The sequence below is a fragment of the Crotalus tigris genome, unplaced genomic scaffold (genome assembly GCF_016545835.1).
Source record: "Crotalus tigris isolate CLP2741 ecotype Arizona unplaced genomic scaffold, ASM1654583v1 scf7180000017975.10810073628:1450386, whole genome shotgun sequence".
In the NCBI taxonomy this organism is placed as follows: Eukaryota; Metazoa; Chordata; class Lepidosauria; order Squamata; family Viperidae; genus Crotalus; species Crotalus tigris.
In genome coordinates, this window is record NW_024096754.1 from 806,630 (window position 1) to 834,419 (window position 27,790).

The following is a 27,790-nucleotide window of genomic DNA, read 5'->3' on the forward strand; positions in this document are numbered from 1 at the left end:
CACGTTTGAAGAGCCCTGCTCTAAAGCTTCCTCCTTCTGTTATGTATTCAAGATGGACAGGGATTAATATTTACATGTTACTTACATGTATGGGTGTAGGTCTATACCAGTGGTTCTCAACCTTTTTAATGCCGCGACCCCCAACCGGTCGTTAAGTTGAAGACTTCCCAACCGGTCGTAAGTCGAGGACTTTCCCTGCCCGGGAGCACCGTGCATGCGTGCTGCCGCCCCCTGCGCCAGCCGAGGCGTAGCTGGCAAGGGGAAGCGATGGCGCAGGCCGACCACCGGATGGGCCCCCAGCTGGCCCAGCCCAAGGGAGGTAAGGCACCCGCCGGGCCCCAGGCGCACCAGCAACCCTCCCTGCGCCCGCCGGCCTCCCACCTCCCACCCCTGGCCCTCTTTTACTTAGATTGTTAGTAGTTGCTCAGCAGGGAGGGGTGGAAGCTTCCAGACAGCTCGCCTTCGCTGCAGACAACTTGCAGCCCCGTTTGCAGACTGGGAATTTTGGCGGGCTCAGCAGGGCAGAGACAGCCTGGACAATTCCTATTGGCTTTGGAAAGCCAATAGAATGAGACTCTATTCAAGAGAGTCTATTCTATTGGCTTTCCAAAGCCAATAGAATAAAAGGGAGTAGCGCAGCTAAGGAAAAGGGGGGAAAAAATGGCGGACTGCGTTGTTTGGCGACCCCCGTGAAATGGTCGTTCGACCCCAAATGGGGTCCCGACCCACAGGTGGAGAACCGCTGGTCTATACATATGTTGTATAGAGCACGTTTTAAATGTGTGTTATGTTTGTGTACACTTTGAGAGCAAGCAACTACATTGTTGAAAAACAAAACCAAACACTGCCCTGCAGAATCAGATCCGGGCACTGAAGGAGGCACCGCCGAATTTGACCCACCTTTTTGACCCCAAAAGTGATTTTGCTTATCACTTCTGCAAAAAAGTTGCTTAGAGGAGGGTGCAATTCAACAAGTTTGGTTTCCCGTGAACCAAGGGCAGATCTGCAGCAGTAGCCAAGACAAAAGACAGCCTTCCAGGCAAAGAGCACCTGGCGCAGGGACGGGACAGAGATTTCCCAGGACATCCCACGGGAATAACGTTATCTCTGAAAAATCTATTGCACGGGGATAAATCCAGGGGAAATCTCTCAGGTGGGAGGCTAAGACCCCGCCGTTTTTTTCCGCCAAGCCAAGGGGGTCTCCAAACGTGGCGACTTTTAAGACTTGTGGACTTCGACTCCCAGAATTCCTCACGCTGGCTGGGGGAACTCTGGGAGTTGAGGTCCGCAAGTCTTCAAGAGGGCCTAGCTTGGAGACCCCTGCTCTACAGTGGTGGCCAAAATGGTGGAAAGCTTTTGGGAAAAGTGTACGGTACAAATGCCACCTTTGGTTAAGTGCCCGCCCGTTTTTCTTCTCATTTCTTTATAACTGTAGCCTTTGTTCACTTAATAATGCTATTTTACATCGCTTTCTGGGTGACCAGTCAACTCTTTGCACCATGACTTTAATTTTATTAACGTTTTAGAAGCTGACTAAATGAAAGAACGCCAAAAAACCCAGCCAACTTGACAGTGATCACATAACACACCAACCAATGTCCTCCTCTCGGCTTCAATCCATGACATCAATCACTGGAATCCTCCTGTGATCGGATTGGCTCATGGCCAAAACAAGAGGACACCTGATTGGCTCTCTAAACACTCAGGCTCATTGGCTACCATCAGGTGAAGGAAAGCTACCTGAGATCAACCTGAGCAAATTGTGCTTCCTTTTTCTGGTTATTTGGCTATTTTTACAGTGTTTCTCAACCTTGACAATTCTAAGGCATGTGGACTTCAACTCCCAGAATTCCACAGCCAGCATTGCTGGCTGTGGAATTCTGGGAGTTGAAGTCCACATGCCTTAAAATTGTCAAGGTGGAGAAACACTGGATTATAACTTTTCATAGAACACAGTACAGATAATTGAATAAACTCGGTTGCGTTACGTTCTTGATTAAATTATCTTTCCACTGATATATAATCTTACGGTATTACTGCAAAAAAAAGTGGTGTTATTAGCCATCAAACCTCAAATGTACACTTTCCCCAAAAGGTTTCCACCATTTTGGCCACGACTGTAAGCTGAGGCACGTTTTTCAGCTCCAGAGGGGGTTAAGCAAAGGGAATTAAAATCCAGCAACCACAGGCTGCAAGCCTGGCCCTTGGCAAAGGCGAGGGGGTGGTGGGCACCACCAGCTTCTAGGTTAGGGGTGAGAAAGTGGGGTACTGGGAAGAGCTGAGCGAAGACGGTATGCAACAGGACCCAAATGACAGCGTTACGATGCCTTTGGGTGGCCCTCCGGAGTGGAGATAGCCATCACACTGATGGGGGGCTTTGGGGATCGAGATTCTCAGCCCCCCCAAAGCATTGCTCCAGCCTCAAGACAAATACTGATCAATGTGGCCAGGATCTTTAGGGGGGGGGCAGACAAGCTCTGACATCCTCAGCTGTGTCTCCTTTGCAGAGGAGACCCTTGCCCTGCTGCCCCCAAAAAGCCAACTGGCACTGCTGGGGGCTAACCCCAGGCACAACTTGGGTGATGCATGAAATAAGCTGACTCTTTGGCTATTTATAATAATAATGATAGTAGTAAAGTTGGAAGGGACCTTGGAGGTCCTCTAGTCCAACCCCCTGCTCAGGCAGGAAAGCCTATGCCATTTCAGACAAATGGCTGTCCAGTCTCTTCTTAAAAACTTCCAGTGTTGGAGCATTCACCGCTTCTGGAGGCAGGCTGTTCCACTGGCTAATTGTCCTCACTGTCAGGAAGTTTCTCCTTAGTTCTAGGTTGCTTCTCTCCTTGATGAGTTTCCACCCGTTGCTTCTTATCCTGCCTTCAGGCGCTTTGGAAAATAGCTTGACTCCCTCTTCTTTATGACAGCCCCTGGCTCTTTTCCCGGTATATCCAAGGACTACGGGGAAGCTCCCAGGTGTAAGGTGTAAATAGCCTCTGAACCCCTTTGGCTGCGCCCTGAAATCCTCCAGCTGCTTAAACACGAACCTTGGCCCAAAGGCACCGTTGCACTTCCTGGCTAATTTTTCTCGAGCGCGGTCCAGCCGTCCTTATTCACTGGGTCTCCCCAGAAGTTCTTGCTCGCCGGTAAAGTTAAACTGGACCTTTCCTCCTTAGTTTTTGGGACAGGAAAGACGCGATGCAGCAACACGGCCCTCAGCGGCATCAGCTGCCCCCAAAACTTGCCTTTCCACCACCACCACCACCTTCCCCCACCCCGTGCAAACCACCTTCCTAAAAGCAAAGACGGGCCCGGCCGGTTGGGTTAAAACGGCCCCAGGAAACGGGCTCTCTTTTATTCTTGTCAAAGGTGCCGGGCTACCGCCAGGGCCTGCTCTGCAGGTTGCTGCTGCTGAGGGAGCGGGCGGTGAGGGCCGCTGTGGCCGGGTTGGTGCTGGGCAGGTCCTGGCTGCTCCTCACGGCGATGGCGGCTTTGCAGTCCCGGGCGGAGGATCCGCGGCTGAGGCGGGCTAGGGAGAAGGGAGCGAGAGAAGAGGCCCTCAGGGCACGGGGCGGAGAGCTACGTTCGTTGGCGAGGGGTCGAAAACCAGATTTATTCGTTTATATCCCTCTCCTCCCTCTCTGAAGGCAGTCCTCGGCTTACGACCGCAATGGAGCCCACAACGTTTCTGTGGCGAAGTGAGACGGCTAAGTGAATTTTGCCCCGTTTGATGAAAGGTTAAGACAGGGGTAGGCAATCTTGGTTCTTTTATGACTGGCGGACTTCAACTTCCAGAATTCCTGAGCCAGCCTGGCTCAGCTTGGAAACCTCTCCCTTTTCCCTCAGCATGGCTGGCTCAGGAATTCTGGGAGTTGAAATCCACCAGTCATAAAAGAGCCAAGGTTGCCTACCTCTGGCCTAGGCTTAGGCCACTTTATGACTGGTGGACTTCAGCTCCCAGAATTCCTGAGACAGCCTGGCTCAGCTTGGAAACCTCTCCCTTCCCCTCAGCATGGCTGGCTTAGGAATTCTGGGAGTTGAAGTCCACCAGTCATAAAAGAGCCAAGGTTGCCTACCCCTGGACTAGGAGGCTCACCACTTAGAACAGGAGGACCAACTCCCAGAATTCCTGAGCCAGCATGGGGGAACTATGGCCCCCTCATGACTCGTGGACTTCAACTCCCAGAATTCCTCAGCAGCATGGGGGAACTATGCCCCCCTCATGACTCGTGGACTTCAACTCCCAGAATTCCTGAGCCAGCCTGGCTCAGCTTGGAAACCTCTCCCTTTCCCCTCAGCAAGGCCGGCTCAGGAATTCTGGGAGTTGAAATCCACCAGTCATAAAAGAGCCAAGGTTGCCTACCCCTGAGTTAAGAGAATCACTGCAGTTGTTAAGTTAGGAACATGGTTATTAAGTGAATTTGGCTTCCCCATTGAAAGCTCCGTTGCCTTTTGGAAAAAAGCCCCTTTGGGACAATTTGTCCTTTGAATGCAAAGCCCGGCGGGGCCTGATTAGATCCTCTTGAGCCCAGGACAAATTCCACCCCCCCCCCCCAGAACAGCCTTGCAGGAAAGAGCCCGCTGGCCTTGTGGCTTTTGAAGACCAATGGTGTGTGTGTGTATGTGTGTGTGTGTCTTACTGGCAGGATCGCTGGGAAGCTGCTCCTCCTGGAGATAGTATTGCATCTTTTGCAGATCCTCTGCGGTGAACCTCCACTTGTTCTCAGTGGCGGCCGTGGGGAGGGGCGGCTGGGGGGTGGCTTTTTTCCGGGCGCTCCCAGGGTGACTGGCCACCACGCAGGAGGCGGGGAAGGAGCCGGTCACCAGGCCTTCAGGGATCTTCTGCGCAATGACTCGGAGCCCTGGGAGAACAGGAGGATGACAAGATGGCAGGGAAGACTCCAAAAACAGAGATAGTGGTGACTGCAGAAGAAAAAAAAATAAGGGCAGCCAGCCAGCCTTCCCTTGAGGACTGGTACACTGCAGGAACCAGAAAGAGGGCTGAGAAAGTAACTATGGGCCCCCCCACATCCTGGACACAAACTGTTTCAACTGCTTCCCTCGAGACGACGCTATAGGGCAGGGGTAGGCAACCTTGGCTCTTTTATGACTGGGGGACTTCAACTCCCAGAATTCCTGAGCCAGCAGGGCTTAGCATGGAAACCTCTCCCTTTCCCCTCAGCGTGGCTGGCTGAGGAATTCTGGGAGTTGAAGTCCACCAGTCATAAAACAGCCAAGGTTGCCTACCCCTGTCCTAAGTCCTCCTGTTCTAAGCGGTGAGCCACCTAGACCAGGGCTAGGCAACTTTGACTCTTTCATGACTTGTGGACTTCAACTCCCAGAATTCCTGAGCCAGCCTGGCTCAGCTTGGAACCTCTCCCTTTCCCCTCAGCGTGGCTGGCTCAGGAATTCTGGGAGTTGAAGTCCACCAGTCCTAAAAGAGCCAAGGTTGCCTACCCCTCTGCATTAGACGCAGGGGTAGGCAACCTTGGCTCTTTTAGGACTGGTGGACTTCAACTCCCAGAATACCCGAGTCAGCATGGCTGGTTCAGGAATTCTGGGAGTTGAAGTCCACGAGTCCTAAAAGAGCCAAGGTTGCCTACCCCTGCTATAGGGCATTGCATGCCAAAACAACCAGACACAAGGGCAGTTCCCCCCCCCCCCATGCCATCACTTTGCTAAACAACTAGTTCCCACAACACTTGTCTTAGGGCCTGGGATGTAAAAACCACCTATGGCAGTAGGGCTGCATTATGTATTATCCTTCTCAACTTTCCTATTACCTATGATGGCCTTAGCTTCTTATGACTGTAACTTTGTTGTCTGTATCTCATGGTTTATGCTGATTGCTTTTATTTAGTATCCTGTTATCATTTATATTGATTGCTTATTTAGTATCCGAGGTCTATTATATTGTTCATATTAGTAAAGTTGGAAGAGACCTTGGAGGTCATCTAGTCCAACCCCCTGCTCAGGCAGGAAACTCTGTGTTGTATCCTACGATTTAGGATGAATGTGTTTTTTATAATTATGATCGTTGATTTATCACTTGTGTCTTGTATGTACGCTGAGAACTTATGCACTGGAGACAAACTCCTTGTGTGTCCAATCACACATGGCCAATAAAGAATTCCAATTCTAATCTAATTCTAATTCTAATCTAATTTGATTCTAATTCATTCTAAGTCTAATCCAATTTTAATTAATTCTAATTCTAATCTAATTCTATTCTAATTAATTCTAATTCTAATCTAATTCTATTCTAATTCTATTCTAATTCTAATTATAATCTAATTCTAATCTAATTCTAATTAATTCTAATTCTAATCTAATTCTATTCTAATTAATTCTAATTCTATTCTAATTCATTCTAATTCTAATCTAATTCTAATTCATTCTAATTCTAATCTAATTCTAATTCTAATCTAATTCTATTCTAATTCTAATTCATTCTAATTGTAATCTAATTCTAATTCATTCTAATTCTAATCTAATTCTAATTCTAATCTAATTCTAATTCTAATCTAATTCTAATTCTAATCTAATTCTAATTCATTCTAATCCTAATCTAACTCTAATTCTATTCTAATTCTAGTTCAATGTAATTCTACTGTAACCCTAATCCTAATCCCTCTAAAAGACTCCCTCCAATTACAGGGATGGAGTCGCGAGCGCCGGTCCTACAGCCAGCTTCCTTGCCTTTCCCCGTCCTCAGCGGATCTCAGCTGGGAAGGACAAGGTCCCGGGGTGGGATGGGGAGGTTGACCCTAACGTTCCCGGGCCTTCCTACCTCCAGAGAGCATGAATACATTCTCAAAGCCCCTCTCGCACATGGTGGTGGCTGCTTGGCTGGCCACCCTCTCGTCGTCGTCGTAGAGGATGATAATCTTCCCGTGAGCATTTTTCTAAGGGGTGGAGGGGGGGTTAAGGGTCCAAAGTTCTGTGGGGAGAAGAGGCAGATGGAAGAGCAGCCTTCCCCCAGTCCTCCCTCCGGAAGTGAGCCTGTTTCTGTGGAGTCCTGGGTGCTCTCTGAGCTTGCAGACGTTTCATTACACAAACTAGGTAACGTCATCAGTGCTAGGAGGCAGCGGGGTTGGCAGAGAGGAGGAGGAGGAGAAGGAGAACAGGAAGAGGAAGAAAAAAGAAGGAATGAAGGAGAGGACAAAGAAAGGAGGGAGAAAGAGGAGGAAGAGAAGGAGAAGAATTGTGGGGTCCTTGGTGCTCTCTGAGCTGGGTTGTTTTTCTGCAGACGTTTCATGATCCAACTAGGTAGCATCATCAGGGCGAGAAGGGGCTTATATGTAAAGAAAGAACAAAGCCTTCTAACGCTGATGATGTTACTTAGTTGGGTCATGAAATGTCTTCAAGAAAATAAGCTCAGAGAGCATCAAGGGCCCCATTTAGCCTTTCTCCTCCCTTCCTTTTCTCTTCCACCCCACAAACCTCACTCCTTCCTACCACTGATGATGTGACCTAGTTGGGTCGTGAAACATCTGCAAGGGGGAAAAAAAAAAAAACCAAGCTCAGCGAGCACCTGGGACCCCACAATTCTTCTCCTTCTCCTCCTCCTTCCCCCTCCTTTCTTTTCCCTCTCCTTCATTTCTACTTTTTTCTTCCTCTTCTCCTTCCTCATCCAAGGAGCTCTCATTTCAGCCTGAGAGACAAATATTCTCCTTTATTCAGTCCATTTCTGCCCTTCTGACAAGCAGAGCCGAGGTGGCGCAGCAGTTAGGGTGCAGTACTGCAGGCCACTTTAGCTGACTGTGTTCAGCAGGTCAGCGGTTCAAATCTCACCGGCTCAAGGTTGACTCAGCCTTCCATCCTTCCGGGGTAGGTAAAATGAGGACCCAGATTGTTGGGGGCAATGTAAATATATATATACATTGCTTACTGGTGTACACCGCTTAGAGAGTGCTCGCACTTAAAGCGGTATATAAGTCTCATAAATAAATAAATAAATGGGGGAAGCCAGATTCACTTAACAGCCAGGTTACTCACTTAACAACGGTGGCAGGAAAAGTCGTAAAATGGAGCAACATTCACTGAACGACAGTCTCACCTAGCAACAGAAATTTTGGGCTCAATCGTAGCCGGTAAGCCAAGAACTACGATTGTGTATGTACGTAATGAGGGGCATCTTGGTTTACAAAGCCAGACTGACAAAGGCTGAGGAACCGTGTCCGCTTTCAGATCTCAGTTTGTTGCAAAGGTGGTTACCGCTGTACTTTTTGCAAATTCCTCAAAGGGAAACAGTGGCTCTTTGGGGGGCTTGTTCCATTTGCATTTGAAGCTAGAAATCCTACACCTTTCCACTTCGTAAAGGATACGTATTCCAAAATGCTGTTGGTGTAGGGGTTCATCGTTCGGGACAGAGTAGCGATGGGATAGGAGTAAGCTGAAAGACAATAAAATAAAATAAAAGCTAGAAAAAGGCGAATTTTGGTCAAACAACAGAGGATGAGTCCACAGCAATAGGCTCTTATGGAGATGGATAGCAGACCTCTCCAAACGTGGCCACTCTAAGACTTGAGGACTTCAGCTCCCAGAATTCCATAGGCTAAACCAGGATGTTCTCCAAACTTGGCCACTTTAAGACCTGTGGACTTCAACTCCCAGAATTCCATAGGCTAAACCAGGATGTTCTCCAAACTTGGCCACTTTAAGACCTGTGGACTTCAACTCCCAGAATTCCATAGGATAAAGCAGGGGGTCTCCAAAAACTTGGCCACTTTAAGACCTGTGGACTTCAACTCCCAGAATTCCATAGGATAAAGCAGGGGGTCTCCAAAAACTTGGCCACTTTAAGACCTGTGGACTTCAACTCCCAGAATTCCATAGGATAAACCAGGATGTTCTCCAAAAACTTGGCCACTTTAAGACGTGGACTTCAACTCCCAGAATTCCTCAGCCAGGCAGTCAACATGTCTTAAAAGTTGCCAGGTGTGGAGCACACCTGTTTTAGAGCTAGGGAGGCAAGGAGTCTGGCGATTGCAATTGATTCATTTTAACATCCATGTATATTATTTTGATATTTTGATGTCTTATCGTTATCTTTACAGTTCGTTTAGTGACCGTTCAAGGTTGGGGGGGACAAGAGGCTGACTCTGTAGACCGCTTAGAGAGGGCTGTAAAGCACTGTGAAGCGGGATATATTGGAAGGAAGGAAGGAAGGAAGGAAGGAAGGAAGGAAGGAAGGAAGGAAGGAAGGAAGGAAGGAAGGAAGGAAGGACCCTGGTGACACAGTGGTTCAAATGCAGCATTGCAGGCTGACTCATTGCCCACTGCCAGCAGTTCAATCCTGACCGGCTCAAAGCTAACTCAGCCTTCCGTCCTTCCAAGGTCAGTAAAATGAGGACCCAGATGGTTGGGGGAGGGGGGGCAAGAGGCTGACTCTGTAAACCACTTAGAGAGGGCTGTAAAGCACTGTGAAGCAGTATATAAGTCGAAGGGCTATTGCTAGTGCTCTACTTTTCCCCTTCCTTCCTTCCTTCCTTCCTTCCTTCCTTCCTTCCTTCCTTCCTTCCTTCCTTCCTTCCTTCCTTCCTTCCTTCCCTCCCCTGCCTCCCTCCCTTCCACGATGTGCAATCTATCTATCTATCTATCTATCTATCTATCTATCTATCTATCTATCTATCTATCTATCTATCTATCCATCCATCCATCCATCATCCACATCTCTCTATCCATCTCTCCGTATCCATCCATCTCTTCTCTATTCATCTCTCCATTACCTATCTATCCACCCATCATCCACATCTCTCTATCTCTCTGTATTCATCCATCCATAAATGAGGATCCAGATTGTTGGGGCGCAAGAGGCCGACTTTGGAAACCGCTTAGGGAGGGCTGTAAAGCACTGTGAAGTGGTGTATAAGTCTAAGTGCTATTGTTAAGGGACAAGGAAGGAAGGAAGGAAGGAAGGAAGGAAGGAAGGAAGGAAGGAAGGAAGGAAGGAAGGAAGGAAGGGAGGAAGGGACCCTGGTGGTGCGGTGGTTAGAATCTAGTATTGCAGGCAAACTCTGCCGACTGCCAGGAGTTCGATCCTGACCGGCTCAACGTTGACCCAGCCATCCGTCCTTTCAAGGTCGGTAAAATGAGGACCCAGATGGTTGGGGGGGCAGTATGCTGACTGTGTAAACCGCTTAGAGAGGGCTGTCAAGCACTGTGAAGCGGTATGTAAGTCTAAGCGTTCTTCCCAATATGGGCTAAGCAACCTGGTCAGCCGGGAGGCCAGCGTCCGTTGGCGGGAGGAAATCAAGCCCAGGTCTGTCCTACCGCGAAGCGCCCTGGAGGGGAACGTGGGGAGCGTCTTCAGGGTCCCCGTGCCTTCGTCTCACCTCCCACAAGGTGGCAGAGGTCGTAGGCGTCTCGCTCTCGCACGTCCAGCAGCAGGTAGGGGCAGTCGGGATAAGGCCCGTCGTTTGCAGCCGCCAGCTCCGTCGTCCTGGGGTCGCCTTTGCCCAGGTCCAGCTCGCCGACCCCACTGATGACGCTGGGAGGAAGAAGAAGCCTCATGAACCCTGGGACAGGGCTCCCTTGGTGAGCCTATACTGCTGGCACCTGCAGCTGCTGGTGTCGGAGAGAAAGTCGCTCAGGAGGTCAGCAGAGCAGAGAGAAAAAGAAAGACACACACACACACACACACACACACACACACACACACACACACACACACACGAATCCTGGGTGCTGGAGAGTGTACCCCCAAGGGCTCTGTTCTGCCTCTGTTTTTTAGGCTTGTTGCAAAAATAAGGATGAGACAAGATCGAAAACTAAGCGCACCTCTTTTAGTTCAGGAAGAATGGCAGAATGGAAGCTCAAACCCATAGACTAAGATAATAAGAGAAGAGAAGAGAAGAAGAGAGAAGAGAAGAGGGAGGGAGGGAGGGAGGGAGGGAGGAAGGGGGGAAAGGAGGGAGGGATGGAAGGAAGGAAAGAGAAGAGGGAGGGTGGGAAGGAAGGAGAAGAAGAAAGAGAGGGAGGGAGGGAGGAAAGAGGAGGGAAGAGAAGAAGAGAAGAGAGAGGGAGGGAGGGACGAAAGAGAAGAGGGAGAGAGGGAAGGAGGGAGAGTGGGAAGGAAGAAGAAGAAAGAGAGGGAGGGAAGGAGGAAAGAGAAGGGAAGGGAAGAAGAGAAGAGAGAGGGAGGGAGGGACGAAAGAGAAGAGGGAGAGAGGGAAGGAGGGAGAGTGGGAAGGAAGGAGAAGAGAAGAAAGAGAGGGAGGGAAGGAGGAAAGAGAAGGGAAGGGAAGGGAAGGGAAGAGAAGGAGGGAGGAAGGAAAGGGAGGGAAGGAGGGAGGGAGGGAGACAGTGAAGGAAGGAGAAGAGAAGAAGAAAGAGGGAGGGAGGGAGGAAAGAGAAGGGAAGAGAAAAAGAGAGAGGGAGGGACGAAAGAAGAGGGAGGGAGAGAGAGAGGAAAGGAGGGAGAGTGGGAAGGAAGGAGAAGAGAAGAAGAGAGGGAGAGAAGGAGGAAAGAGAAGGGAAGGGAAGAGAAGGAGGGAGGGAGGAAAGAGGGAAGGAGGGAGGGAGGGAGAGAGTGAAGGAGAAAAGAAGAAAGAGAGGAAGGGAGGGAGGAAAGAGAAGGGAAGAGAAGAAGAGAAGAGGGAGGGAGGGAGGGAGGGAAGGAAGAAGAGAAGTGGGGGAGGGAAAAAGAGAAGAGAAGAGGGAAAAGAAGAAGAGACCTCTGCAAGGTGGAGCGATATGACTCTCCAGCGCCGGTGTTGTTGATGAACAGGATGGGGCTGGCCGCCTTCTCCTCGGGGCTCCCTTTGCCGTTGGTCTCTGCTACCTCAAGATTGGTCTCTGCAGGAGCGGCGTCGCCTTCTGAAAAAAAGGGGCAGGTAGACAGGTACGTGTCACTGGCAGGCTGACAGTCGAGAAACTGGAAGCACCCCCCCTCCCTCCCCCCAAGGTCCATCTCAGCTTGCTTCTCCCAGTGGCCGAGAGGATGGCTCTGGGGGGGCTCCCAAGCAGGAGTTGGGGGGGCCTTCTCTTTCCCCACTGCTGTTGCCTCGCAACAGGAGTCCCCTGACCCAAAGAGGAAGGCGGAGTCCTCCATCCGCGTTTCTAATCTATTTATTTGCGTCCCGCCTTCGTTAATTTTTTAAACAAAACTCAAGATGGTGAACATATCCGTCACAGCTTCCTCCGCCTATCTTCCCCACCGCGGCAACAACCACCACCCTGAGAGGTGGACTGGGCCGGGAAAGAGGGACTGACTGGAAGTCACCTCGCCGGCTTTTACGCCTGAAACGGCACTAGAACTCGCGACCTTCTGGCGATTGGCCCCCAAATCAGCCAGCCAGTTTTCAAGGCGGGATTGGAACTCATGGCTTCCTGTCGATTGGGCCAGAGTCACCCAGGGGGCTTTCATGCCTAAGGCAGAACTAGAACTCACCGTCTCCTGGTGACTGATCCAAAGTCACCCAGCCACCTCTTGCGCCTAAGGCGGGATTAGAACTCACCGTCTCCTGGGGACTGGCCCAAAGTCACCCAACTAGCTTTTGTGCCTAAGGCGGGACTAGAATTCACAGCCGCCTGGTTTCTAGCCTGATGGCTTAACCATTAGACCAGGGATAGGCAAACTTGGCTCTTTTATGACTGGTGGACTTCAACTCCCAGAATTCCTGAGCCAGCCACGCTGAGGGGAAAGGGAGAGGTTTCCAAGCTGGGTCAGGAATTCTGGGAGTTGAAGTCCACGAATCATAAAAGAGCCAAGGTTCCCCACCCCTGTCCTAAGTCCTAAACGGTGAGCCTCCTAGACAAGGGGTAGGCAACTTTTATGACTTGGACTAACTCCCAGAATTTATGACTCATGGACTAACTCCCAGAATTCCTGAGCCAGCATGGAGGAACTATGGCCCCTTCATAACTCGTGGACATCAACTCCCAGAATTCCTGAGCCAGCCATGCTGAGGGGAAAGGGAGAAGTTTCCAAGCTGAGCCAGGCTGGCTCAGGAATTCTGGGAGTTGAAGTCCACCAGTCATCAAGGAGCCAAGGTTGCCTACCCCTGGCCTAGGCCAAGGCCGCTTTATTACTTGTGGACTTCAACTCCCAGAATTCCTGAGCCAACCTGGCTCAGCATGGAAACCTCTCCCTTTCCCCTCAGCGTGGCTGTCTCAGGAATTCTGGGAGTTGAAGTCTACCAGTCATGAAAGAGCCACGGTTTAGATAGATAGATAGATAGATAGATAGATAGATAGATAGATAGATAGATAGATAGATAGATAGATAGACAGACAGAGAGACAGACAGAGAGATAGATACCATCTAGTTTTTGGCCTTCTTCAGGTGGCCCTTTCAAGGTTTCATCCGACAGAGTGGCCACCTGTATCACCTGCAAGAAGAAGAAAGAGCAGAATCAGCCTAGTAGTTAGTACAGTGGTTCTCCACCTGTGGGTCGGGACCCCATTTGGGGTCGAACGACCATTTCACGGGGGTCGCCAAACAACGCAGTGCGCCATTTTCTTCCCCTTTTCCTTAGCTGTGCTACTCCCTTTTATTCTATTGGCTTTTGAAAGCCAATAGAATAGACTCTCTTGAATAGAGTCTAATTCTATTGGCTTTCCAAAGCCAATAGGAATTGTCCAGGCTGTCTCTGCCCTGCTGAGCCCGCCAAAAGTCCCAGTCTGCAAACGGTGCTGCACCAGTTGAGTAGTCCTTGACTTACGACCGGTTGGGGGGTCGCGGCATTAAAAAGGTTGAGAACCACTGAGTTAGTACAATGTTTCTCAGCCTGGACAACCTTGAAGATGTTGTGGACTTCAACTCCCAGAATTCCCCAGACGACGATATCGGGAACGTTTGCCTCTGTAATGAACCTTCTGCTGCTTAATTGAGTGTTTTTCAACCGGGGCTGCTTTTAAGACATGTGGACTTCAACTCCCAGAATTCTGGCTGGGTGATGGTGGTGCTGGTGTTAGGGAAGATGCCTGCTGGGGAATTCTGGGAGTTGAAGTCCACTGTCATGGTTCCGACAGATGAGACTCTTCAAAGAACTTTGAGGCATTGTTTACCTTAAAGAATCTTTATTCGAGTAGCATGGCATCCGCATGCACATTGGCCAAGCCAAAATCTGAATTCCCCTCCCCTGAGCACAGAGTATCAAAGCACCATTCCCTCTTCCAATTCACAGTCATAAATCACATTCTCCAATTTGCTTGAAATGCAGACTCTCCCTCCAGTTCTTCCACCCGCCATTTCTTATCATCTCTTATTTCAAAAAACCTTGGTTCTCACCCTAGTTACAATATTGTGATGTCTAACGAAACTCCCATGCACATTCCTCCTCCCCCCCAGTCTCATCTAATTCTATCTCTAATTCTAAGAGTAAAACATAAGAAGGAACATGGCTGCATCTCCATACGTTGTCAAAGCAAGAACATCCGGTGTTAGCAGCGTTGACATCCACGCAATCTAAACACTGCTCTAGAACAGTGGTTCTCAACCTGTGGGTCGGGACCCCATTTGGGGTCGAACGACCATTTCACGGGGGTCCCCAAACAATGCAATCCGCCATTTCCCCCCCCCCTTTTCCTTAGCTGTGCTACTCCCTTTTATTCTATTGGCTTTTGAAAGCCAATAGAAGAGACTCTCTTGAATAGAGTCTAATTCTATTGGCTTTCAAAAGCCAATAGGAATTGTCCAGGCTGTCTCTGCCCTGCTGAGCCCGCCAAAAGTCCCCTTCTGCAAACGGTGCTGCACCAGTTGAGTAGTCCTCGACTTACGATCAGTTGAGTAGTCCTCGACTTATGACCGGTTGGGGGGTCGCGGCATTAAAAAGGTTGAGAACCACTGCTCTAGAAGTTGCAGGACCACACACCTGAGGCCATCAAGTTGGGGGGAGGGCCTTCCTAAAGGCAGACAGAGCCCCCTCCCCAGCCCCCACCCCGTTTCTGCACGGACCCCACTCAGGCCCACCAAGATGGAGGGGAGGGGAGCATTTAAAAGTCACGGGCTGAAAATGGAAACGTACCAGCTGGGCAAAAGTAGTCACTTTTAGTCTCTTGAAGAGCTCGTCTTTCTTGTACCTGTAATCTGCAAAACACAGAGGAGCGAGCAATCAGTTAATGAACGCAGCGGAGGAGCCAGCTTTTAATTTAGGAACACCTGGAATTTCAGGACACTTCACACATTCCATCCGTGTACGTGTTTCGGGCACAAGTTAACAAGTCACCAGTTCGAAACACTAAACATTTATTACACGCCACGGTGTCTAGACACAAAAGTCTGATTTAAGTTAAATCGGTACTAGAAAGGGTCAGTGGAATTTATGGGGGGGGGACTGGACTTCAACTCTCATGCATGGGGAATTCTGGGAGTTGAAGTCCACCCATCTTAAAGTTGCCAAGCTTGGAGATCCCGGTCGTCCCTCCATCGTGAGATGCCCAGAGTTGTTTTAATGTGGTGGCCGTGTAAATCTTTCAAATAAATAAGCCAAGAAATCCAGTTCACCCAGTACGTTTTTCTCCAGTTTTGGTTTCTGAAAGATGCACGATTCGTGGAAGGAAACCTCAGCCCAGTTGGAGGTCTGCCATGACAAAGCCTTTGTATCTCTGATCTCGACTCCGTTCTCCAGTTTGAGAAAGCCCACCGCCGCAGCTGTCGTTTGATGAAAGTGCAGCTGTGCCTTCAGTAGCAGAGTGTCTAGCTTTCGTTGTGCTCTGTCAAAGCTGTTTATTTAATTTATTTTGGTGATAGCTCACCTTTATTATTTTTATAAACAGGTCAAGGGGGCAAACATACCTATTACTCCTTCCTTCCCTCCTATTTTCACCAGGGCAATCCTGGGAGATGAACTGGGCTGACACAGGGAGATTGGGCCTAAAGTCAACTAGCTGGTTTTCAGCACTAAGGCAGGAACTAGAATTCACCATCTCCTGGTGATTGGCCCAAAGTCACCCAGGGGGCTTTCATGCCTAAGGCAGGACTAGGATTCACTGTCTCCTGGTGCTTGGCCCAAAGACACCCAGCCAGCATTCATGACTTAAGGCGGGACTAGAATTCACCGTCTCCTGGTGATTGGCCCAAAATCACCCAGGGGGCTTTCACGCCTAAGGCAGGACTAGAATTCACCGTCTCCTGGTGATTGGCCCAAAGAACCCAGCCAGCGTTCATGACCTAAGGCAGGACTAGAATTCACCGTCTCCTGGTGATTAGCCCAAAGACACCTAGGGGGCTTTCAGGACTAAGGCAGAACTAGAATTCGTCTCCTGGTGATTGGCCCAAAGACACCAGGGAGCTTTCACGCCTAAGGCGGGACTAGAATTCACCATCTCCTGGTGATTGGCCCAAAGACACCCAGCCAGCGTTCATGACCTAAGGCAGGACTAGAATTCACCATCTCCTGGTGATTGGCCCAAAGACACCCAGCTAGTTTTCAGGACTAAGGCAGGACTAGAATTCACCGTCTCCTGGTGATTGGCCCAAAGTCACCTAGGTAGCTTTCATGCTTAAAGTGGGACTAGAACTCACCGTCTCCTGGTGATTGGCCCAAAGACACCCAGCCAGCGTTCATCATCTAAGGAGGGATTAGAATTCACTGTCTCCTGGTGATTGGCCCAAAGTCACCCAGCCAGCATCCATGACCTAAGGCGGGACTAGCACTCACCGTCTCTTGGTGATTGGCCCAAAGACACCCAGGGGGCTTTCATGCTTAAGGCAGGGCTACAACTCACCGTCTCCCAGTTTCTAGCCTGCGCTTTCACCACTAGACCAAACGGGCTCTCGATTTCATCCATTTGAAGCAAGCCTCGAAATTAAGGGTGTCTCCAACCTTGACAACTTTAAGACCTGTGGACTTCAACTCTCATGCATGGCTGGGGAATTCTGGGAGTTGAAGTCCACAAAGTTGCCACGGTTGGGCACCCCGATTTCAGTCTCTTCTAAGAGGTTTCTCCGCATTGCATAATTTAGCATGCCCTAAGGCCCCCCCCCCAGGCTTGCAATTGGTGGCTTGATGAATATAAACCAGTGGTTCTCAACCTTTTTAATGCCGCCACCCCCCAACCGGTCGTAAGTCGAGGACTACTCAACTGGTACAGCACCGTTTGCAGAATGGGACTTTTGGCAGGCTCAGCAGGGCAGAGACAGCCTGGACAATTCCTATCGGCTTTTGAAAGCCAATAGAATTAGACTCTATTCAAGAGAGTCTATTCTATTGGCTTTCAAAAGCCAATAGAAGAAAAGGGAGTAGCACAGCTAAGGAAAAGGGGGGGGGAAAATGGCGGACTGCGTTGTTTGGCGACCCCCGTGAAATGGTCGTTCGACCCCAAATGGAGTCCCGACCTACAGGTTGAGAACCACTGATATAAACCATAGAGTTCCAGATAATATGAGCAAAGAAAAGCATAATTACTCGACTAGTGTTTCACTATCTACAGAAGTGGGGTTTTTGCACTATGAAAAAAAACAACACAACACTTTTCATCACCTGACACTATAGCTAGTCTGAAAACAAGGGCTTCCCATCGCGATCAGACCAAGATTATTCATTTTAGTGTATGGCATCCACAAGAGGTCCTGCCATTCCTGATTTACAAATTTAAATAAAGCACCAGCAACTATATTTATTACATTACACGTAAAAGATATGTGGACAATCAGGTACGTGGACGCTCGAGAGCAGATATTTTAGTGCTAAAAATTACATTAAAAAGGCAAGCAAGCACAGTGAGGCATTTAGCGACAGCTTCCTGACTAACCACGGATAAATTTTCTATCTTTGGGCTCCTGGCTTCAATATTCTAGCAATGATCCTAAGCGTCGCCCAAATCTGAGAATTTCCTCAGATGCCCAATGTAACACCTGCCACACCAGCCGCCCAAAAGTCATGGTTCCTTCCCAGGTCCCCAGCGCAGTCTACCTGGAGCTGGTTCAGAAGATCCGTTTGAGTTTTCAGACATTTTACATCCAAGACGCAACAACGCCCGTTTCAAAAAAAAAAGCGGTTTATCCTTTCAGCGTGGAGGGAACGCCGGTTTTGCAAAGAGAAATAATTTGGGGTTGTTCTTTCTTGTTTCAGCAGCAAGTGAGGACGGCACTCGCTGGAGCCTCGGTTTTGATTTTTCCAGGTTTTCTCAAGGGCTTCACTCAAGTTACAGAAGGAGGACAGTAGCAACCCTGTGTGGGCTTTTCGGAGTGCCTCTGACGGTCTCAGATATCCATGAGAAAGCCAAGTTACTTCGCTGCTATTCACTCCAAGACCACACTTTGCCACGGCTCACACAAAAGACATCCTAGGACTGTGGAGTAGAGAGTTCAAAGCAAAAAAAAAGAAGGGACCAAAACACAGCAAGGACTGTGACAGTGTCACCGCAAACCACGGCTAGCATTTCAGTACTCAATAAGCCCCTGGTTAAAAGAAGGACGTTATGAAACCAAGCGTTTCAGCCGGACAAAACGCTCGGGAGGAACAGCAGAGGAAGAGCACTTAAAAGACAAACAAACTTTAAATGAGCGTACCCGAAGCTCTGCCAATATGACACAATACTCCTAAAACCAAAGCAGGCAGCTTACAAGCTCTGGGATGTTTCCCAGATTCCATCAGGAGCAGCCAAACGCTGCCGGCGGCAAGAGACCGTAGGAAGGGTGTTCGGAACGCAGAGACGGCACCAGGCGCCCATCCCTGGTTCGTTAAGCCGGTTCCCATGTGCAAAACAGACACACCCGAATTCACAATGCAGGAAATGTTAACATTCTGGATGGGGGGATTTTTATAGTCCTGATTAATGCAGGTGTGGCCAGATTAGGATCCTGAAACACAGGTGTTAAATTATGCTAGGAAGAGGACGGAACCTGGATTGAGACGGGGGTCTTCGTGGCACTTGTGGAAGCTCGGGAGGAAAGTGAAACGAACCAAGAGGAAGCAAAGTAGGAAAGAGAGACAGTTTGGTGTGTATGGGTGAAAGCGCTAGCCTAGAAACCAGGTGACGGTGAGTTCTAGTCCCGCTTTAGGCATGAAAGACGGCTGGGTGACCCAGGCCAATCATCGGGAGACAGTAAATTCTAGTCCTGCCGTATGCACGTAAGCGGCTGGATTACCGTAGGCCAATCACTAGGAGACAGGGAGTTCTAGTCCAGCTGTAAGCACAAAAAGCAGCTGGGTGACTTTGGGCCAATCACCAGGAGACAGGGAGTTCTAGTCCCATCTTAGGCACAAAAGGCAGCTGGGTGACTTTGGCCCAGTCACCAGGCGAGAGGGAGTTCTAGTCCTGCTTTAGGTACGAAAGGCAGCTGGGTGACTTTGGGCCAATCACCAGGAGACTGGGAGTTCTAGTCCCGCTTTAGGCACAAAAGCTGTCTGGGTGACTTTGGCCCAATCACCAGGAGACAGGGAGTTCTAGTCCCACCTTAAGCACAAAAGGCAGCTGGGTGACTTTGGCCCAATCACCAGGAGAGAGGGAGTTCTAGTCCCGCTTTAGGCACAAAAGGCAACTGGGTGACTTTGGCCCAATCATCAGGAGGCAGGGAGTTCTAGTCCCGCTTTAGGCACGAAAGGCAGCTGGGTGAGTTTGGCCCAATCACCAGGAGACGGTGAGTTCTAGTCCCACCTTAGGCACAAAAGCTGGCTGGGTGACTTGAGTCAATCATTCTCTCAGTTTCACTCGCTTCACAAAGTTATGTGGAAAATAAGAGGATGAAAGAGTGTTAGGTATGTTCTCCCCCTTCAGTTACTTAGAAAGTAATAAAGGTTGGATAAACTTCTAATAAACGAATAAATAAAAATAAAACAGCCCCTTGTTGTGAATGTTCCACCAGTGCTTCCCAAACAAATTCTAAACGTGTGGACCGAATCTCCCCAAATTCTCACCAGTGGCCATGCTGGCTGGGGAATTCTGGGAGCTGAAGTCCACCCACGCCACGCTCGAGAAACACTGGACTAGCCCACGGCCCCCGAGTAAGCCGACTGTAGACATTTGAGTTCCCCTTGCAATATGCAGTACTCACTTCTCTTGATCTCCTCTAGTTTTTCAGTGTACTTGGTCATACTGCTACCTGTGGAAGAAAAGGCATAGAGGTCTTTTAGGACGGGGATTTTCAACCAGTGGTACGGGTACCACCTGTGGTACATTGGCACCTGGCAGGTGGTACGCAACCATCCTAGAAAAGTGGTAGCAGGGGAGGGGAATGAGCTGAACCGGTGGCAGCACCACACAAGTCTGAGCGAGAGACGGCTGGAGATGCAGGGCTCAGCGGAAGCGCCAGGATCAGTGCCAGGGTCCAGCTGGAGTTCAGCACTGATCCTGGTGCTTCTGCTGAGCCCAGAAGAAGTGCCAATCAGCTGGAATGTTGCAGCGTCTCCAGGGTCTTATAATTTACATTCAGATGCTTGGCAACTGATTCATATTTATGACGGCCACAGTGCCCCAGGGTCATGTGAAGTGACCAAATCCTGCTGCAACCACCCAGCAGACGGGGGGAATAAAAACCAAACACCCCCCACCCCATCCCCGTTGCCAATCCTCCACAGAAATGCTCACAACAATGAAAACCTCGGACAGGAGGAAGAGCGCCGCTGGGCGGGCAGGCAAATGTCTTGCTCGGCTGTGGCTTGGGGGCCAGTTTTTTCATGCCATCGTAACTTCGAACAGTCACTAAGCAAACTGTTGTAAGTCGAGGACTGTACTTTATCACTTTTTTCTCTTTTGGAGGGGGGGGTCATCAAGTTTTTGACACCTTGCTAGGCGACTGGTGGTACTCGGATGTTGCCATATCCTAAAAATGATACAATGGGTGAAAAGGTTGAAAAGCCCTGTTTTAGGAAAGAGATGAAAATCTCAACCCAAAACTCAGCCATCTGTTTTATTCCGAGTTAACCATCGATGTGTAATTAACAAGATTAGCAGGGCTGGATAATCGGAAGCATCTGGCTTTGGGTATTTTGAAATATGTATTTCTTTCTTGCATATTCCTCCCCAAAGTCCTCTGAAGAGAAGCTATTTTTTGCTCCTGCCTATTTTTCTCCTCTCAAGAATAGATTAGGTTACTAAGGCTGAGAAAAGAAAGCCGGCTCAGGCTTGGCCTTGTAAGCAGGTTATTTATTTTTCCAGGTGCCTGCAGGAATCAATACTATTTATTCGGTCAATGACCAGGAAAAATTAAAAAGAAAAAAAAAGCAAAAACCCAGAACAAAAAACAGTGAAGTAAATAAATACAATAACACACTGACAGCTGGCAAAATGAATCAGAGATGATAGAATAGATTAGGGGACTGGAGGCTAAAACATATAAGGAACGGTTGCTAGAATTGGGTATGTCTAGTTTAACAAAGAGAAGGACGAGGGGGGACAGGATAGCAGTGTTCCGATATCTCAGGGGCTGCCATAAAGAAGAGGGAGTCAAGCTATTCTCCAAAGCCCCTGAAGGCAGGACGAGAAGCAACGGGTGGAAACTAATCAAGGAGAGAAGCAACCTGGAACTAAGGAGAAACTTCCTGACAGTGAGAACGATTAATCAGTGGAACAACCTGCCTCCAAAAGCAGTAAATGCTCCAACACTGGAAGTTTTTAAGAAGAGACTGGACAGCCATTTGTCTGAAATGGTGTAGGGCAGTGGTTCTTAACCTTTTTAATGCCGCGACCCTGAACCGGTCGTAAGTCGAGGACTACTCAACCGGTCGTAAGTCGAGGACTACTCAACTGGTGCAGCACCGTTTGCAGAATGGGACTTTTGGCGGGCTCAGCAGGACAGAGACAGCCTGGACAATTCCTATTGGCTTTTGAAAGCCAATAGAATTAGACTCTATTCAAGAGAGTCTATTCTATTGGCTTTCAAAAGCCAATAGAATAAAAGGGAGTAGCACAGCTAAGGAAAAGGGGGAAAAAATGGCGGACTGCATTGTTTGGCGACCCCCGTGAAATGGTCGTTCGACCCCAAATGGGGTCCCGACCCACAGGTTGAGAACCACTGGTGTAGTCCAGTGAGCAGGGGGTTGGACGAGATGACCTCCAAGGTCCCTTCCAACTTTATTATTATTATCGATCATCGCACAGTCAGCCAGATGTTCAGACTGGATTTGGCATTTTGTCTACCTATCGAGTCCTTACCCAGGACCTGGGATAGGCAGATGTGGATGTCAAACACAAGGCCCAGGGGGCCAGAGGTGGCCCGCAAAGTGGTTTCATGTGGCCTGCGAAGCCGTCCTGGAGACAGTGAGGGAACGGCCCCCGCTGCCTTGGCCCTGGCCCAGGCCAGCCGGGAGCCTGCCATGTCAGCCCCACCCCCTGGGTGCATGCTGGGGAGGTGTCACCCCCGCCACCACTTTTCTAGGATGGTCGCGTACCACCTGCCAGGTGCCAATGGACCACAGGTGGTACCCGTGCCACTGGTCGAAAAGCCCTGTGACTTTAAACCCTCACCTTGACAATCTGCCTGGAAGAAATGCAGATGGCAGAAGGTTAAATCCCCCGTTAAAGAATGGCGACTGGCAGCTTAGAGAAGGCTAGATTTAGTAAGTAATTTGCTTGTGTCCTCTGGGCGAAGTCACAACTGTTCACACCCAGTCCAAGCTTGGCTGCAGCAAGTGAAAGACCCTTACGCACTTTGCTTGGCCTTCAAACCTTTGCTCGCCCACCCCACCCCAATCCCCGAATAGGAGCAACTTACCGGTGTCAAGGCGAGTTTTTACGTGCTGGTATTTAGGATTCTGTGGGATTCTCTTGGTCAGAAACTGCTCGTAGGGAGGGAGAGAAAATGGAAAAGAGAACAGTCAGAAAATGACCCAGGAGGAAGAGAAAAGCAGCATTGGTTGTGATTCTGCACACAACAACTGAAGACAAAGAGAGCAAGATGCTGAAGCCCCCCCAAAGTCCATACAGGCGGTCCTCAACTGACAATCATTCGTTTAGCGACTCTTCAAAGCTACAAAAGCAATGGAAAAAGGAACTTAATGACCGCTTTTCACACTTAAGACCGTTGCAGCATCCCACGTGGTCAAAATTCAGAGGCTTGGCAACTGGCATGTACTTATGACGGTTTGCAGCGTCCCGGGGTCACGCGATCCCCTTTTGCGAGCGTCCGACAAGCAAAGTCAACCTAACAGCTGCGGTGATTCACTTAACAACGGGGGCAAGGAAGGTGGGAAGATGGGGAAAAACTCACTTAGCAGCTGTCTCATTTAGCAACGGAAATCTTGGCCTCATTTGTGGTTGTAAGTCCAGGATTATATATACATATATTATACAAACTAAAAAAACACTCACCCCACCCTCCCAATTCTGGGGCAACCGAAAACGAAAGGAAAATGGCTTCAACCACATTCATTTGTAGAGTTGACAGTGTGTGTATACTATTACATATATATATATATAACACACACAGAAACACAGAAACATATAAATTCTATAATATAATAATAATAATAGTAGTAAAGTTGGAAGGGACCTTGGAGGTCATCTAGTCCAACCCCCTGCTCGGGCAGGAAACCCTACACCATTTCGGACAAATGGCTGTCCAGTCTCTTCTTAAAAACTTCCAGTGTTGGAGCATTTACTGCTTCTGGAGGCAGGCTGTTCCACTGATTAATTGTTCTCACTGTCAGGAAGTTTCTCCTTAGTTCTAGGTTGCTTCTCTCCTTGATTAGTTTCCACCCGTTGCTTCTTGTCCTGCCTTCAGGTGCTTTGGAAAATAGCTTAATTCCCTCTTCTTTATGGCAGCCCCTGAGATATTGGAATACTGCTATCATGTCCCCCCTTGTCCTTCTCTTCGTTAAACTAGACATACCAATTCTAGCAACCGTTCCTTATATGTTTTAGTCTCCAGTCCCCTAATCATCTTTGTTGCTCTTCTCTGTACTCTTTCTAGAGTCTCAACATCTTTTTTACATCGTGGTGACCAAAACTGGATGCAGTATTCCAAGTGTGGCCTTACCAAGGCATTGAAGAGTGGTATTAATACTTCACGTGATCGTGATTCTATCCCTCTGTTAATGCAGCCTAGCACTGTGTTGGCCTTTTTGGTAGCTGCAGCACACTGCTGGCTCATATTTAGGTGATTGTCTACTAGGACTCCGAGGTCCCTCTCACAGTTACTACTATTGAGCATGGTGCCACCTATGCTGTACTTGTGCATTTGGTTTTTCTTGCCTAAATGTAGAATCTTGCTTTTTTCACCATTGAATTTCATTTTGTTAGTTAGTGCCCAGTGTTCAAGTCTGTCCAGATCCTTCTGTATCTTAAGCCTGTCTTCTGGAGTGTTGGCTATTCCTGCCAGCTTGGTGTCATCTACAAATTTGATAAGTTCCCCATCTATCCCTTCATATATATTATAAAAGAACTAGGGATGACATGATAGCAGTGTTTCAATATTTGGGGGGGCTGCCAAAAAGGAGACAGGATCAGCCCATTCTCCAAAGCACCAGAATGCAAAAAAAAAAAAAAAAGAAAAAGAAAAGAAACAATGCATGGAAACTGAACAAAGAGAAAAGCAACCTAGAACTAAGGAGAAATTTTCTGACAGGGATAACAATTCACCAGTGGAACGGCCTGGCCTCCAGAAGTGGTGGGTGCTCCATCGATGGAGAGTTTTCAGAAGAGATTGGACAGCCATTTGTCTGGAATGGCAGGGTCTCCTGCCTCAGCGAGGGGGCTGGACTAGAAGACCTCCCAGGTCCCATCCAACTCTCTTATTCGGTTGTTTCATTTATCTGTGAATTCTGTCCTGCAGAAATTAAATGGTGGTAGACCTTCCTGAATGTGAAATTCTCTAAGCGGAAAATAAGACTGGCTGTTCTCTAAGCTGGTTTGCTTAAGATGTGTTGAAATTTAGCTCCCACAGCTGTTGATAATAGATTTGGCAGGCTAGTACCACGTTAATCTATGTGGAATGAGGTCAGGTGCCATTATGTATGCTGATTGGGATCAGGAAACACTGGATTAATAAATGCACCACATTTTTTTTGTTGATGCAATATACTAAGCCAAAATTAAGCAAATGGACAGGTATACACAGGTTTTTAAAAGTAGCAAAGGTGGGGTTTAAAATATACAAATAAATAAATAAACTACAGCTGCCCTTAATGTTATCAGACCTTGTTTTTCTTCCCTTCATTCCTGGATCAGAGTGACTGTTGCAGGGAAGGAAACTGATGGGAACGTTATCCTTATTATCTAGTTATTAAATCATGTGTTTGTTAATATATTAAACTGTGTTGACGGGTTATTTGTGCTTATGCTCATGTAATGCTGTTTCTCCCTCTCCACCCACAACAGAGCCTCGGGCTTTTTGGCTGTTGGATCACACTCCCCACACTTCACACATCCAGTTTTAGGGTTTCATGAGAACCTGATGGAGGTTGTATAAAACACTCAAGGGGGGAAAATATGGCTAATCAAGTGCAGCTAATTTTCTGCAGGAATTTTCTGTCCCTGGAGCTTTTCTTCTTAATCAGGGTGTCTAGGTTTTTTTTTTTTTTTTTAACCAGCAGGTTCCACAACTTGAAAATGTTTGGAAAAAGCTCAGCTTTAAATGATAATCAAACACCGAGAGGCAGCATTATACAGCTGGATCCTTCAGGAATAAAATGCACATTTATGAGAAAGTGACAATGTGATCCAAAAACCAGGTTCACCTTTTTTTAAAAAAAATTAAGTGGCCATTCAAAACGGAAAAAAAAGCCTGACCAGAATGAAGCCAAACAGACTGGATTATGGCTTATTGCAGGGGTGGGGAACAAACAAAAATATAGGATGCCATCAAAAGAATAAAAGAATGGAAATGGAAGTGCGCTGGTCACACAGCAAGGAGAATGGACCAAGGCAGTCATAAAACGAGATAGAGCCACGACACCGGCAAGTATGGTGGGGTTTACATCCCACTATATATGACTGGGCTGTAGGGGCAGAAGTTGAAAGAACATGAGCAAACCAGGGCAAAGGACGAACGCAAGATCAGCCCTTCAAAAGAGACACAAACGTTAGGACATTTCAGTCCAGTGTCAAAAAGCAAGCTATCCTCTTGTTCAGGGGTCTTCAAACCTGGCCCTTTGATGACTTGTGGACTTCAACTCCCAGAATTCCTTGTGTGCCTGGCTGAGGAATTCTGGGAGTTGAAGTCCACAAGTCATCAAAGGGCCAGATTTGAAGACCCCCTGCTCTCACTAAACCTCCCCAGTTCAGCAAAGCCAGGCTTTCCAGCCCAAAGAGCTCCAGTGGAAACCAACCCTTGCTACGACTCTATGAGAACGGTTAAGAAACTAAGCTCTTATTTTGCCTAGAATACAGAATAACAGAGTTGGAAGGGACCCTAGAGGTCTTCTAGTCCAACCCATCACTGGAGCGCTCCATCACTGGAGATTTTAAAGAAGAGACTAGACATTCACTGTGAGAGATGGTATAGGTTCTCCTGCTTGAGCAGGGGGCTGGACTAGAAGACCTCCAAGATTCTATTTTATTACTCTATTCTATTCTATTCTATTCTGTTCTGTTCTGTTCTGTATTTCTATTCTATCCCATTCCATTCCATTTTGTATTTCTATTCTATTCTATTCTTTATTTCTATTCCATTCCATTCCATTCTGTATTTCTATTCTATTCTGTTCTGTATTTCTATTCTATTCCATTCCATTCCATTTTGTATTTCTATTCTATTCTATTCTATATTTCTATTCTATTCCATTCCATTCCATTCCATTCTCTATGTCTATTCTATTCTATTCTATTCTATTCTATTCTATTCTATTCTATTCTATTCTATTCTATTCTGTTCTAACCAAATAGAGCCCTATGCATCAAAAATGACCAGGTGACCCCCCCCCAGCACTCTATTACAATTTTTGGTTTAAATTCCAATTTTCTGGCTGAGCTCCTGTCATTGCCCGCCCCTCCCCATTTAGAAGCACCAGAAATGCATCAACAGCAGAAAACCGCCCCAATGTTTGATTGACAGCCCCCCACCCACTCCCTCAGGATATTGGGGACCCCCCCACAGTGATGAGGCCTGTATATTCCCCCCCCCGACCCCCTCGGTCAGGGAGGCTCTTTGAGTGATGTGGAGCCAGTCCCTCTCCACCCGGCCTACCTCGCAGGGTTGTCGTCATGGGAAAGAGAGCCAGGGGCGCTACTTGGGGGTCTGGAGCCCCCAGAGTGGGCTAAATCGAACCAAATAGAGCCCCGTGCATCAAAAACGACCAGGTGCCCCCCCCCAAAAGCACCCAATTACGATTTTGGGGGTTTAAATTCTAATTTTCTGGCTGACTCATTCATTGCCCCCCCTCCCCATTTAGAAGCATCCATAGGAGAAAACCGCCCCCAGATTTGATTGACAGCCCCCCCACCCACTCCCTCAGGAGATTGGGGACCCCCCCAGCGACGAGGCCTGAGGGAGGGGGCTTCCCTGCGGTCCGTCAGGGCCCCGAGGCCTCCTCAGGGCCCCCCCGGTTTGGGGGTCCCCCTCAGACCTCCCCCCCTTAAGGTCGGGGTCACGGGCTTCCTCCCCCGCCCTCTGGGAAGCCGCGACCCTCCCTCAAGAGCCCCCCGGCGCCCCCCCTCACCTCCGGGTCGCCGATGCGCCTCCTCGCCGACATCCTGCCCAACTGTCAGCCTCGCCTACGGCCCGCCTCTCCGCCCGGCTCGCGGCGTTTCCCTCCCCCGGCCTAGCCAATCGGCGCCGGGCTTCAGACTATCCCTCCGCTCCGATTGGCTGCGCCCCGCGCCAATCCGCGCTCTCTCCCCGTCCTCTGAGCGTTGTTGCCAAGTCGGACGCCCCCCCCCCCAACGCCGCGGATTTTAAAAGTCCCGGTTCGGCTTTCCCTTTCGCGCGTGCGCCTTGGCGGCCCACGGGCGTCGCTGGTTTCCCCGGGCG

At 48.8% G+C, this 27,790-nt stretch overlaps 1 protein-coding gene across 3 annotated transcripts; it reads right to left on the bottom strand.

Annotated features, from left to right (window-relative positions):
* Positions 1 to 3,313: 3,313 nt before the first annotated feature.
* Positions 3,314 to 27,597, bottom strand: CEP41 (centrosomal protein 41). Of its 3 annotated transcripts, XM_039345745.1 has the most exons (12): positions 27,480 to 27,502; positions 25,020 to 25,098; positions 22,598 to 22,661; positions 19,940 to 19,987; positions 14,967 to 15,028; positions 13,259 to 13,328; positions 11,673 to 11,814; positions 10,332 to 10,486; positions 8,322 to 8,389; positions 6,785 to 6,899; positions 4,635 to 4,856; positions 3,314 to 3,523 (listed from the first exon to the last, which is right to left on the bottom strand). In XM_039345745.1, exons 4-12 carry the CDS (start codon positions 19,977 to 19,979, stop codon positions 3,372 to 3,374), a joined length of 1,026 nt encoding a protein of 341 aa, XP_039201679.1. In that variant the 5' UTR covers positions 19,980 to 19,987; positions 22,598 to 22,661; positions 25,020 to 25,098; positions 27,480 to 27,502; the 3' UTR covers positions 3,314 to 3,371. The 3 variants fall into 3 exon arrangements, with proteins under 3 accessions (XP_039201679.1, XP_039201678.1, XP_039201680.1); XM_039345744.1 differs by lacking the exon at positions 25,020 to 25,098 and having other exon boundaries at positions 27,480 to 27,597; XM_039345746.1 differs by lacking the exons at positions 19,940 to 19,987; positions 22,598 to 22,661; positions 25,020 to 25,098; positions 27,480 to 27,502 and adding an exon at positions 17,856 to 18,968.
* Positions 27,598 to 27,790: the final 193 nt, after the last annotated feature.